Below are 12,487 nucleotides of genomic sequence, written 5' to 3'. Positions count from 1 at the left end.
ACGAGCAGAATCAACACTGTGAGGCCTCCATGTTACACCAGAATCCTTAAGAAGATGTGTTCGTGGTGTGCTGATATATTTGTTAAGTCCGCGTCCTAAAAGAGAACAAAAATATCCATAAAACACTAGTCCTGAAACAATGGCATTCTAGTCCTGACAAAAAAAGCCATTCATACTTCCAAGAATGGTTGCACGAAACACCTAAAGTGAAGATTTATAGCTAGAACTAATCTACTTGAGCTATTTGCCAATATTAGCTATAGTGCTAGGCGCATTCAATTGGCACCGTAGTAGCCTAACATAAATATCCCTGCTGCTGTGTAAGAAATATATGCACACGTCTTAAACTTCACGGAATAACGTTTTGCATTGCATCTATTTATGACATACAATTCGCTGCCCAACTTCATAGTTAATTGAAGCACACATTGTTATTATATTATTTTGCACAACGTTCGGCACATTTCATTTCAATGTACACTGAAGCATGCGTCGTGAACTAGCAACGCAGCAATCTGTAAACGGTGGAATAATATCGCAGTCAATATAAATCCCTCCGTTCCAAAATATTTGGTTCATATCATCAATCTTTAGTTCGGGAACTTCGGGTGTTTGTGCAACCAGGCCCTGAAGATTCAACAAAGGTTTGAGTATGCCTATGTAGGAATTAGCAAAGTGTGTGAATGTGAAACGTGAGATTACATTTACCTTGCTTGCTTCTTTCCGCCATTTTCATCTGAGTGAGCACGATAAATAATCCACTAGAATCTATCTACGTGAGGTCCATCCATGAGTCCATCGCGTGGAAGACGTGCAGTTTTAATTGGTCGTCAATTCACTTTGAGTCTCGGTATCGTAGCAACCAGCACAGGACTGTGGTGATGAATCCAATGGGGGAAATTAGTTCTAGTCTATATCTCGTGTAGCAATCGCTCGTTATTTTTAATTATTTCGTATGTGTGTGTCTATATGATATCATTATTATTTGATGCAAATTCTAACCGGCTCAGCCAAAGTTTATCAGATGGCGGCTCAATTTGGCTTACGAAATTATTGGCTGGCTGCGGCTGAAATTCTAAATGGCGCAAATGGCGGCGCCTGGCGGCGGCTTCGGGGTCTATGTGAGAGTAATAAGGCCTCAGTCAGGTTATCCGGCTAGTCTAGAATAGGCATAATGCATAGGAATATGTGGAAGCGATGCTTATTACCTCCGACAAGGAGGTTATGTTTTCATCGGGGACCGGCGTATGTTTGTTTGTTTGTCTGTCTGTCTGTTTGTTTGTCTGTTTGTTAGCAAGATAACTCAAAAAGTGATAGATGGATTTCGATGAAATTTTCAGGGAAGGTCTGAAATGACCCAAGGAAGTCACCATTACATTTGGAAGTGATATGGATACAGGATTCTTTTAAATTAAAGGATTCTTTATTAACATTGCGTGATAAGGCTGTTATATCTTCCCCCATAGACTTGGAGTGGAGGCTGTGATGTCATAATGGCCTAGGCAGCTGTGCTCGTTAAGCTCCCAGAGTAGTTCCCAGGCTAATCAGAACACCTGTGAATCCAATGGTCTCAGCCAGAGCCATAAGTCCTTTTTCCATCAGATTTTCAAGCGCATTAACTCTTAAAGCGAATTATGTTTTAGCGACATAAGAAGCGCCAAGACGGTTTTCCATTCAAAAGAACAATTCTAGCGAATCAAAATGATGTCATCAGAGCCCTGTTAATGCGCATATTTCTACTGCGCTAGATGGTTTTCCATCAGCAGTTGTAGCGAATGGAACACTTCTAGCGAATTAATCAAAGGTAGCGAGTGGTACACCATTGTGAGGACCGTCTTTATATGCGCGAGACAGAACTCAATTTTTTGCGCCGACTTTGTGAACATTCTGAGCAGGCGTCACAGTAACTTAAACCTTTTCCATCACATTTATATCGATTTAACTCTCCTTAAACCACCTCTGGCGAGCGAATTAACTTATCACGACAAAACCGAGGTTAGAGCGATATAAGCCATTTTCCATCACATTTGTCGCTCTAACTTTTGACGCGCATCGTTTTTAAGCGAATTAACTTTTTAATGGAAAAAGGGCTATAGAGAGAGAGAGTTGCGACACGCTTTGATGTCGCCGCCACGCAATCAAAAGTTCCAAAAAACCTGCGCTGAATGGCTGAATTGCAGGAGGGTGGGATGTACTTCTAGATGCTGGAAGGTGTAATCAATTAACTCATTAACTACTTACCAAGAGATTGGCTGTAAACAGTTCCAAAAGTCCCATAGCGAGGAAATAGCCTGGAAAAAGCACTGCCATTTTTTCCTATGGAGGTCTATGGGAGTATCGCCACTCTGTTTTATCTACCGCTCTAGTCTCAGCTTCTAAGCTTCTAAGCATACAATCTGGCTCTCCCTGAACTACACATCCTGTTGAAGTGTGTCAAAATAAAAGTCACAGCCATATCTATTGCTTTGCGCATTATATCTCTAGAACGGCTTGAAGAAAGGTGATTGCATAAAAGTGTTTATTATTTTTGGTGCAAACCACAAATGTAGGGGGAACTAAGGCGCTTGGCGGAGGTCTGTGCTCTCGGAGTGCTTTTCTAGTGTTTTCTATGTAATTTATGTAATTTAAATAAATGTTCTTAAACCAAACAAGTGGAAGAACACAATATTCAAGTAGTAGGCTAGTTATTGTGGGGTGCTGCACAGACTGAAGTCGGAGACCAAGAAGAAATGTGTTGCAATTTAAAAACGGGATTACTCGAGAATGGCTTATTGTACAAATTAATGCTTCTCATGTAGCCTAAATTCACATTGATTTTCTCGCGAACCCTAATTACAGCAACTACAGTATTTAATACCATCGGAAAGCTAAGATCGTGCTGTCAACAAGTGACACGCATCAGTGTGACTAGAACTTCGTGAGCAATACGGAAAGGATTTTTTCGTGACCGACACACCACTAATGAGTAACGATGGAGCACATAAAAAATGTATCGGAGTAAAAGTATGCTGAACTCATCGAAAATATATAGTGAAGTAAAAGTAGAAGTAGGAGAAAAAAATAATACTCCAGTAAAGTACAGATACAGCATTTCAGTACTTAAGTAGAGTACTTTAGTTCTACTTCGTTACTATACTATGCATTTGGCCTTCTATACACTGTGTAGTATGATGTGTGCCTATGCCTCTATGCATTGTAAGGAATCCTATTGTCCTGAGAATGTTTATTTCCCCCTAGTTCTACACATCTCAGTGTTTGCAGTCCATCTCAGCTGTTGCATCAGCATTCAGCACTAACTGCCCTCCCACAGCATAATAGTTGTTGTCCTCCTTTCCAACAGCTCAACCTCTCTGTGTGTTGCTACTTCAGCTGGCAGCAGCTGCTTGAAGTCTAGTAAATTCTTGGATTTAATAATCATCTGATATACTGTATCACTCAGCTTGGACTTGGACTGATTAGACTTACCATACTCTCTACATGTTAGTTTTTATGGTAACACTTACTTGACGGGTTCGTTCATAACACATTCATAACAGCTGTCATGAACTGCACATGAAGCATTCATGACTGTTTCATGAAACATGACTCAACATTCATACCAACCCTTTCATGAATGTGGAAGACAAAACGTCAAAAACGTATTCGCCTTCGTCAAAATAGAAGTCCAACAATCGCAAAGCAGCTGTCTTTTTTGTTTTAGCCAACCTGATCATGTCACATCTTAGTCAACAGGGAAGTCCAGGAGAATTTAGTTTTTTGTTTGTCTGTTTATTTTATGATAGTAACCTCTGATAATTGTCCTCACCAATGACTGTATAGATATATAAAACAGGAATGTCCAACCATTCAGAGGTCCACAGATGGTCAGTTCACTTCAGTATGATGAATACTTCACAACTGGTAGAGTAAAGTGACATTTGAAGTAGACTTCACAAAATATTCATGAGATGTTTACAAACGCCGGAGAGGATTCATAATACCCTGTATATGGATTACTAGATTGTTGGACTTTTATTTTGACAAGTTTTCGTCGTTTTGTCTTCCACATTCATGAAAGGGTTGGTATGAATGTTGAGTCATGTTTCATGAATCGGTCATGAATGCTTCGTGTGCAGTTCGTGACAGCTGTTATGAATATGTTATGAATGAACCCGTCAAGTAAAGTGTTACCGTTTTTTTTTTTTTTTTTTTATCAACATACCTACGGTCAATATGTTATTTGTATTTAGTGTCACTGATGAGGACATACTTACATCTTGCCAGTGATTTTCACTCTCCTTCAATTTTTGACGCATATTCTGCAGCTCCTCATACCTTGGTCTTGAATTCTGCTCCACTGGGATGTCAGTCATTGATTTACTCCTATCCCATGAATAAAGAAAGAAATATTTCTAGTTGCACAAACCAAATGTTTTATTTGAATGTTTCAGCTTGAAATGATAGAGACAAAGATTTAATCAACATAACTGAATTCTTTACTGAATTGATTTATTTCAGTGAGATGGCTAGCTTAAAACCCATTACTGTTGCTAGGATGATACTTTAATTTTCACAGCTCAGTGCAGTCAGAATCACAGTGCAGTGCAGTGCAGTTACAGAAAGAAAGACAACAACTGTATTCCAACCTGAAACTTATTGGCTTACATGGTTTGGTTTGCACCTAACAAGTTACACTGCTTTGTTGGCCCATTCTATCCTTAACAACATAAATAAATTAAGAAACGTATAATTTGGGGTTATACATGGTTTGACATAATTGATTTGTAACTGCTGAATTTGCTGATTCTTGATGTTATTTCAAGTAGTTTATATTCACCTGCTAAATACAGTACCAGTGGTTTGGATTTAAATTATTGATTTGAAAACAAATAAAATGATAGTTTATTGACTAGGTGTATAGTATATAATTTTGCTGTGGTATAGTCCTAACTATGGGACTAACCATGCTCTTAGGGAAAAAAACATAAAACCTGGGACACATGTGATACTTCCTGAAAAGCTACAGGTACCTAAAGATTTGCCATGTCTTGCAGACCAGTGGAAGGATTTCACTGGAGGTATGAGACATCTGACCAGATGTCTCAGTTATCAGATTGTTCTTCACTTCCATACAGGCAAGGTATTTCCCTCGACCACACCTTACTTTATCTTGGTATATAAATTTATGTTGGGAAAAGGAGGCTAATGTCTACCTGAACATCGTTTGCTCTTCTGTCCCAGGGCGGACCCAGCTTCGTCTGTTGTCTTCATTTCGTTCAGCACGTTTTTTTCGCAGAGGAGCTGGAACATACCCTGATGTTTTGTCTTTGGAAGGCAGGAACTGATTGAACTGGGTGGTTACCCTTGGCGTGATGACCGAAGAACGATGATAACTTGTCTCTTTATTCTCCATAACTGTGAAGTTAAATTCAACCTAGTTCACTGCAACACCTGTTGAAGACAAAGTAGCATAAGTAAGCTGGAAATCATGGTACCTGGATAGCTGAGAGTGGACACATGCATCTGTAGGACAATGTTCTCCTAAAGTGACCTGTCTCTCTCTCTCTCACACACATACACACACACACACACACACACACACAGACACACAGACACACACACACACACACACACACAGTTCTGCAGGTCACATTCAAGAACAAAGTTTGAGAGTTCTCTACCATTTCAGCTACTTTCTCTATGAACATTCTTGAAGTGCACACACACATCTCTCACCCCTCTCACACAAGGGAATTTATATTGAACTTTTTCTGGATAATTGGCTTCTGGTGGCCAGCTCTCCAGCTTCTCTTACATCTGCTCAGAAAAAAACTTTTCTTGGACTCAATTGTGACACCAAGCTAATGAATGCCAAGCTTACATGCAGAAGGCAGGCAGTGTTCACGTTTGCTTATAGTGCTTCCACTGAGTTTCAAGCTTTTTTTTTATTGTTGTATATACTTTAGAATACAGCAAAGTTCTCATGCCACATTTGTAGTAGTATAAGGATAATAGGGCCAAATAAACACATTGGGGTAGTAGGGAGGCGATAAATAAGGGGAGTTGGAGCAGGAGAGACAACTAATATATACTATATATTATAAAGTACTGTTTTTGTTCATCTTTATTAGTCTGAAAGAATTGCATTAATCCATAAGAACAACTGGCAAATGTGCCATATCTGAAATGTCTCTTTGAATGCAGACTGGTTAAGGATCCGATTATTGTGTATTTGATGTGAAAACCAGTAGTCAAAGCGACACCCTGGGAAAATAGGACCCTTTTTCATGTTCCTATTACCTACAGTACCATGTTAATCTGGGGAACATAGGACCCTGGGAGCATAGGGCCGTGGGAACATAGGGATTGTGCACTATTCTCAATGTCAGGTTCCTACGTCACAGTCCTCCGCCATATTGGAATGGGGGAAAGAAAATCGTCTCCGCCATAGGAACCCATTCAATTTAGCGTCAAAAGGTATAAGTCAAACTTTTAATTAACATGTCATTTTTATACTTTGAGTCATTATCTGGAGAGACTAAGGCCTGATATATACACAAATCGAATTAGGTCGGTTTGGATTATACGAGATGCCCGTACGAGGTACCTGAAGACCGGTGGATCTTCACTAAAAAATGAATGGGTTCCTATGGCGCTGCATGGCGGAGATGTTTTGTTTCCCCCATGTCAATATGGCTGCGGCCATGAACCTGACATCGATTGACCTGACAAGTCTCTCTGCACCCAAAACTGCAGGTTCAAAGGAGGCTTCTGAATTCTCAACCGAATTTCTGAGCTATTATTACTACTCCTATATAATGTTACTGTTACACTGCAATGGTACTGTTACTACACTGCACACCTGACATACCGTACATATCTGCCTTTATGATTATACTGAATATTCCTATTTATTTTGTTTTTCTAACAAAATGTATCAATATTACTTTTACTAATATTTACTAATATTATGCTACTACACTGCACATAACTGCATATCCATATCTATTCCGCTCCTACAAGGTCAATGCTAATACACTGCACGTATAGTTAATTTATGTTACTGTAAACCATCCCACCTTAATAAGCATACTTATTTCTGCTGGGAAAATGATTTCTCAGACAGTGATTCTCAAAGGGGGATCCGGTGTTTCACATGATGATCATTGCAAGGCTAATTAGTCAGTCATGCTAAAGTGACATCTGAACAAAATTGAAAGCAGCTTAAACACCAGGCCAAAACAAAGGAACAAGGGACACACACCAGTAAACATAGGCAGGCCTGCGTAACCTTACCACAACATCACCAGTAAATATAGGCAGGCCTGCGTAACCTGAACACAACTTCACCATTAAACATAGGCAGGTCTGCGTAACCTTACCACAACGTCACCAGTAAACATAGGCAGGCCTGCGTAACCTTACCACAACATCACCAGTAAACATAGGCAGGCCTGCGTAACCTTACCACAACGTCACCAGTAAACATAGGCAGGTCTGCTTAACCTTACCACAACATCACCAGTAAACATAGGCAGGCCTGCGTAACCTGAACACAACTTCACCATTAAACATAGGCAGGTCTGCGTAACCTTACCACAACGTCACCAGTAAACATAGGCAGGCCTGCGTAACCTTACCACAACGTCACCAGTAAACATAGGCAGGCCTGCGTAGCCTTACCACAATGTCACCAGTAAACATCAGCCTGCGTAACCTGGACACAACTTCAGAGAAAACAATTCAGATTAGACTGGGTAAACCCTGCCTGATCTGCCAGCGATTGGATTTTGCCCTGCAGCTCAGGCTGGAAACCTGCACATTCTTCCTGTCCACGTTTGCTGGAACCAATCACAACTAACTTATCCATCAAGCGCACCCGATGGGTCTGCTTGGTTGAAGGACTATCCAAGTGTACAGTCATTTGAACTATGCAATTTGATCATGCCTCTTGTGCAGTAGAAATGCAGACTGAAAAAGATTGAGGGTACTTTATTCAGATAGAATTAGTTTTCCGTGGTAATGTGGGGTCATTTTGCCACAGACCATCTGTAATATACAGTTGTGTCTATGTCTATGAACCCATGCTAAAGTTGACAATAATCTTTTGAAAAATGTATCTTAAATATAAAAAAAAATAAAAAATAAATAAATGTTCTTCCCTAAAATACAGGGGGCATAAATAAATACTGTACACCCCCCTATGTTAAACTGCCATAGAGACAGGCAGATTTTTATTTTTAAAGGCCAGCTATTTCATGGATCCAGGATACTATGCATCCTGACAAAGTGCCCTTGGCCTTGGAATTAAAATAGCCCCACATCGCATCGCACATCACATATCCTTCACCATACCTAGAGATTGGCATGGGGTACTTTCCATAAGATCATCTCTCAATGCAAATCAAACCAATGAAACAAGACTTCTGAGCCAATGTCTGGAATAGAACAGAAACAGAAAGTCCATGGCCTGTGGGATCCCTGTGCCTTGGGCAACTGCCCATATTGCCCATATGAGATACTGCCCCTGGGTGTGCATCAACTCCCTGTGGAGCATTTACCATGTTAACTGAACACACCCACCGCTGATCCTTTATTTGTTCAAATGTGTAGCAAACACTCAGCAACACTAGGTTAACAGCACATGACCATCACTCCTCATAAAAAAAGATGATGCTAGTTTTATGAGACCAATAAAAGGGAGGGGAAATGTGTCTTTTTTCGAGCAAAGTCCATGTGAGGTAATAAAATTCAGGTGTGTAAGGGACCATAGATAACAGCTCCATTGACTGAGTGATGAGGTTTCTGTCAAAGGTTTACTTTGTTAGAATAAAGGCTAAGAAACGTTTCAAGAACATACAGGGGGGATGAGGCATCCCACTGTAATATGAAATTATTTAGGACATCTGTAAAGTGAGCCCACTGTAATGCTTCTGTATTAGTTAAAGAGTATGGAGCAATTGCTCTACTGCTAGTTTAGCTTCTTGGCATTCTACCACTCTATTGATAAAATTGTATTATCCAAAAATATCATAAATTGACTAGAGGATTGATCTCTAGGAGTCGTTCCGTTAAAGGATATGGACTTCATCTCAGATGTTTTCCTTTATTAAAAACACTTACAAATTGTGAAAAATGGACTTTCCCCAGTCAAATCTGAGCTAGGCCTGATATATATACTGTATATATAGACTATATATCTATTAAGTGAGGAGAAAGTTACCTAAAAAGAGGAATAGAAAATCATCATTTGACAATTGATCTTAATGTCTTAATTCAAGAAATGAGTAAAAATAAAACCGCTAAGTACACCAATTTGCTTTGTGATTGAAGAATGTATCGTAAATAAATAAATGTTCTTCCTAAATGCTAGACGGAAGGAAGTATTTGAACCCCTATGTAACCCTATGGGAATTTAACACATATAGGGTTAACAAAGTAAACCTAACCTAACATAGGGGCAGGTAGATTTTTATTTTTTAAGGCCAGCTATTTCATGGACCCCGGATATTATGCATCCTGATAAAGTTCCCTTGGTCTTTGGAATTAAAATAGCCCCACATCATCACATACCCTTCACCATAGTTAGAGATTGGCATGGTGCTTTTTCCAGTAGGCCTATTAGCCTGTTTGATACTCATTGAGCTCAATGCAAATCAAACAGGCTAATGGGCCTACTGGAAAAAGTTGTCCTTGGCTTGAATTTTACTCATTTTTTGAATTAAGGCATTAAGATCAATTGTCAAATGATGATTTTATATTCATGTTTTAGCATGGTATCATATACAGCGCCCTCCACAATTATTGGCACCCCTGGTTAAGATGTGTTCTTTAGCTTCTGATAAATTCATTTTTTTTCCAAATAATATAGGACCACAATGAAAACAAGCGTAAAATGCAACCTTTAATACAAGTGCATTTATTTAGAAAGAAAAAAATCCCACATTAAGATATAATTATTTTTCATCAAATCATGTGTGCCACAATTATTGGCACCCCTGATGTAAATGCTTTGTACAACCCCCATTTGCTAATAAAACAGCACCTAATCTTGTTTTATAATGTTACACAAGATTAGAGAAAACAGAAAGAGGGATCTTCGACCATTCCTCTTTGCACAAAATCTCCAAATCATCCAACAACCTGGGTTCTCTCCTCTGCACTCTCCTCTTCAACTCACCCCACAGGTTTTCAATGGGGTTGAGGTCTGGGAACTGAGATGGCCATGGTAGGAGCTTGATACGGTGTCTGGTGAACCATTTCTGTGTAGACTTGGCCATATTTTTAGGGTCATTATCTTGCTGAAAGACCCAGTGACGATCCATCTTCAGCTTTCGGGCAGAGGCCACCGATTTGATTTAAAATGTCCTGGTATTTCAAAGCAGTCATGATGCCATGCACCCTAACAAGGTTCCCAGGCCCTTTGGAAGAGAAACAGGCCCACAGCATCACCGATCCTCCCCCATACTTCACAGTGGGCATGAGGTGCTGTTCTGCATACTCATCTTTTTGTTACGCCAGACCCACTTACAGTGTTTGTTGCCAAAAAGCTCTAACTTTGTCTCATCTGACCAAAGCACACGGTCCCAGTTGAAGGCCCAGTACCGCTCCAGACGTTTGTGCTTATGATTTTGAGTGAGAAAGGTTGTTTTCCGTGCATGCCTACCAAACAACTTGTTGGCATGTAGATAGTGCCTGATGGTTGTTTTGGAGACTTTGTGACCCCAAGATGCAACCATTTGATGCAATTCTGTAACAGTGAGTTTTGGAGATTTTTTTATTTCTCTTACCATCCTCCTCACTGTGCGTGGTGGCAAAATAAACTTGCGTCCTCTTCCAGGCTTGTTTACCACTGTTCCAGTTGTTTTAAACTTCTTAACGATTCCTCTGACCATAGATATGGGCAGGTGTGCGAGTGGCTATTTTCTTATAGCCATTGCCTTACTTGTGAAGGTCGACACACATCTGCCTTACTTGAACAGTGTGTTCCTTTGTCTTTCCCATGTTGAAGAGAAATGGCCTCTGTGTCACGTCATATTGATAGCCCAGGGAAACAGGATGTTAAGAATTACTAATTAAATGTTCCTACACACTCTGATTGACTTTGTAAACTACTGTAGAAATGACAGAAATGACAGAAATACTTTAATTACATTTATTTCCTAGGAATTGTTAGGGGTGCCAATAATTGTGGAACAGGTGATTTTATGAAGAATAATTATTTCTTAATGTGGGATTTTTTTCCTTCTAAATAAATGCACTTGTATTAAAGGTTGGATTTTACGCTTTTTTTCATTGTGGTCCTATATTATTTGGAAAAAAATATATATTAGAAGCTAAAGAACACATCTTAACCAGGGGTGGCAATAATTGTGGAGGGCGCTGTACATGTGCTCCACACTGTATATATCTATGAAATTGACAAAAGCCTATAAAAGTAGACAGTTTAAAAGTCATTGATATATAATTTAATGAATGTTGATCATTTAAAAGTAGATTGTTCAAAAGTTGAATGTAGTTGTTGACTGACTTAATGCAATAGGCAAATAGTTGAATGGAGGTTGATTGACAGATAGTTCAATTCAATTCAATTCAATTTTATTTATAGAGCGCCAAAACATTACACATGTCTCAAGGCGCTTCACTGAGCGTCAAACCTTCAAAGAGAGCCCATGAGCAACAGGGGCAAGGAAAAACTCCCTAGAATTGGATATATCCATAGTTGAAAGGATGTTGACGGAGAGAATGTTTAATGGATGTTGATAGGCAGATAATTCAATGGATGACAGATAGATAGTTTAATGAATGTTGATAGACAAATAATAGCCGTTAACTGACTGAACGCCGCCTCATCCGCGGCTAGGTTTAACCGGCCATTCCCCGGCTAGGTCAGTGAGGACAAGAGGCGCGATATTCCAAAGCCGCCTCGGTGTAGGCGTAAACATGTAAGAACTGGGTGTGAAGTTGAACAGTGACGTACAACAACATAGGCGTCGAAGTCTCGTGACACTACTGTCACTGTGTGTTCAGACCAAGAGCGACTTGAGCTTCCAAAATCGCCCTGGACGCCCTGTAAAGGACGCCGTGGGAAGCTGGGAAGCTTTGGCCGCTCCTGGCCGCTCTGACGTAGTAGCATTCTATGTTCGTTGAAAGTCGTTTGGTCGCTGAACCGCGTCATAGCTCATTACCATAAAGTTAAACCACTTTCAACTTTCTCTAGTCGCTCAAGACGCCCAAAACGCGACGCCGACAGATTGGTCGCTGCTGGCAGCTGAGAGAAGCCGGCTTCCATTGAAAACGAATGACTTCCGGAATCTTTGGAAGCTCAAGTCGCCCGCGGTGTGAACACACAATTCTCAAAACAGCGGTGCAGCTCTCTGTCAAGTTCTCTGCTCCTCCGTTTGATATTTCTAGATCTTCTGACTAAGTTTACTCTACTTATCCAAACTGACGACATCACCACTGTCACTAGATATAAAGCAAACATTGATTTTCACTCGGTGCTATT

At 40.0% G+C, this 12,487-nt stretch overlaps 1 protein-coding gene across 4 annotated transcripts in view; it reads right to left on the bottom strand.

Moving 5' to 3' along the window:
- Window positions 1-12,487, bottom strand: part of LOC134078065 (LIM domain only protein 7-like) — a 65,522-nt gene that overhangs the window by 42,290 nt on the left and 10,745 nt on the right. For all 4 annotated transcript variants that reach the window (XM_062533707.1, XM_062533709.1, XM_062533708.1 and 1 more), the window contains exons 2-3: window positions 5,193-5,430; window positions 4,254-4,362 (exon numbers count right to left, since the gene is read on the bottom strand). In XM_062533707.1, coding sequence (XP_062389691.1) covers window positions 4,254-4,362; window positions 5,193-5,392 — 309 coding nt within the window. In that variant the 5' untranslated portion in view covers window positions 5,393-5,430. The remainder of the gene's footprint in view (window positions 1-4,253; window positions 4,363-5,192; window positions 5,431-12,487) is intronic.

This window comes from Sardina pilchardus, chromosome 4 (assembly GCF_963854185.1).
Source record: "Sardina pilchardus chromosome 4, fSarPil1.1, whole genome shotgun sequence".
In the NCBI taxonomy this organism is placed as follows: Eukaryota; Metazoa; Chordata; class Actinopteri; order Clupeiformes; family Clupeidae; genus Sardina; species Sardina pilchardus.
Note: the sequence above shows the minus strand (reverse complement) of the source record. Positions and strands in the feature narration are given on the sequence as shown.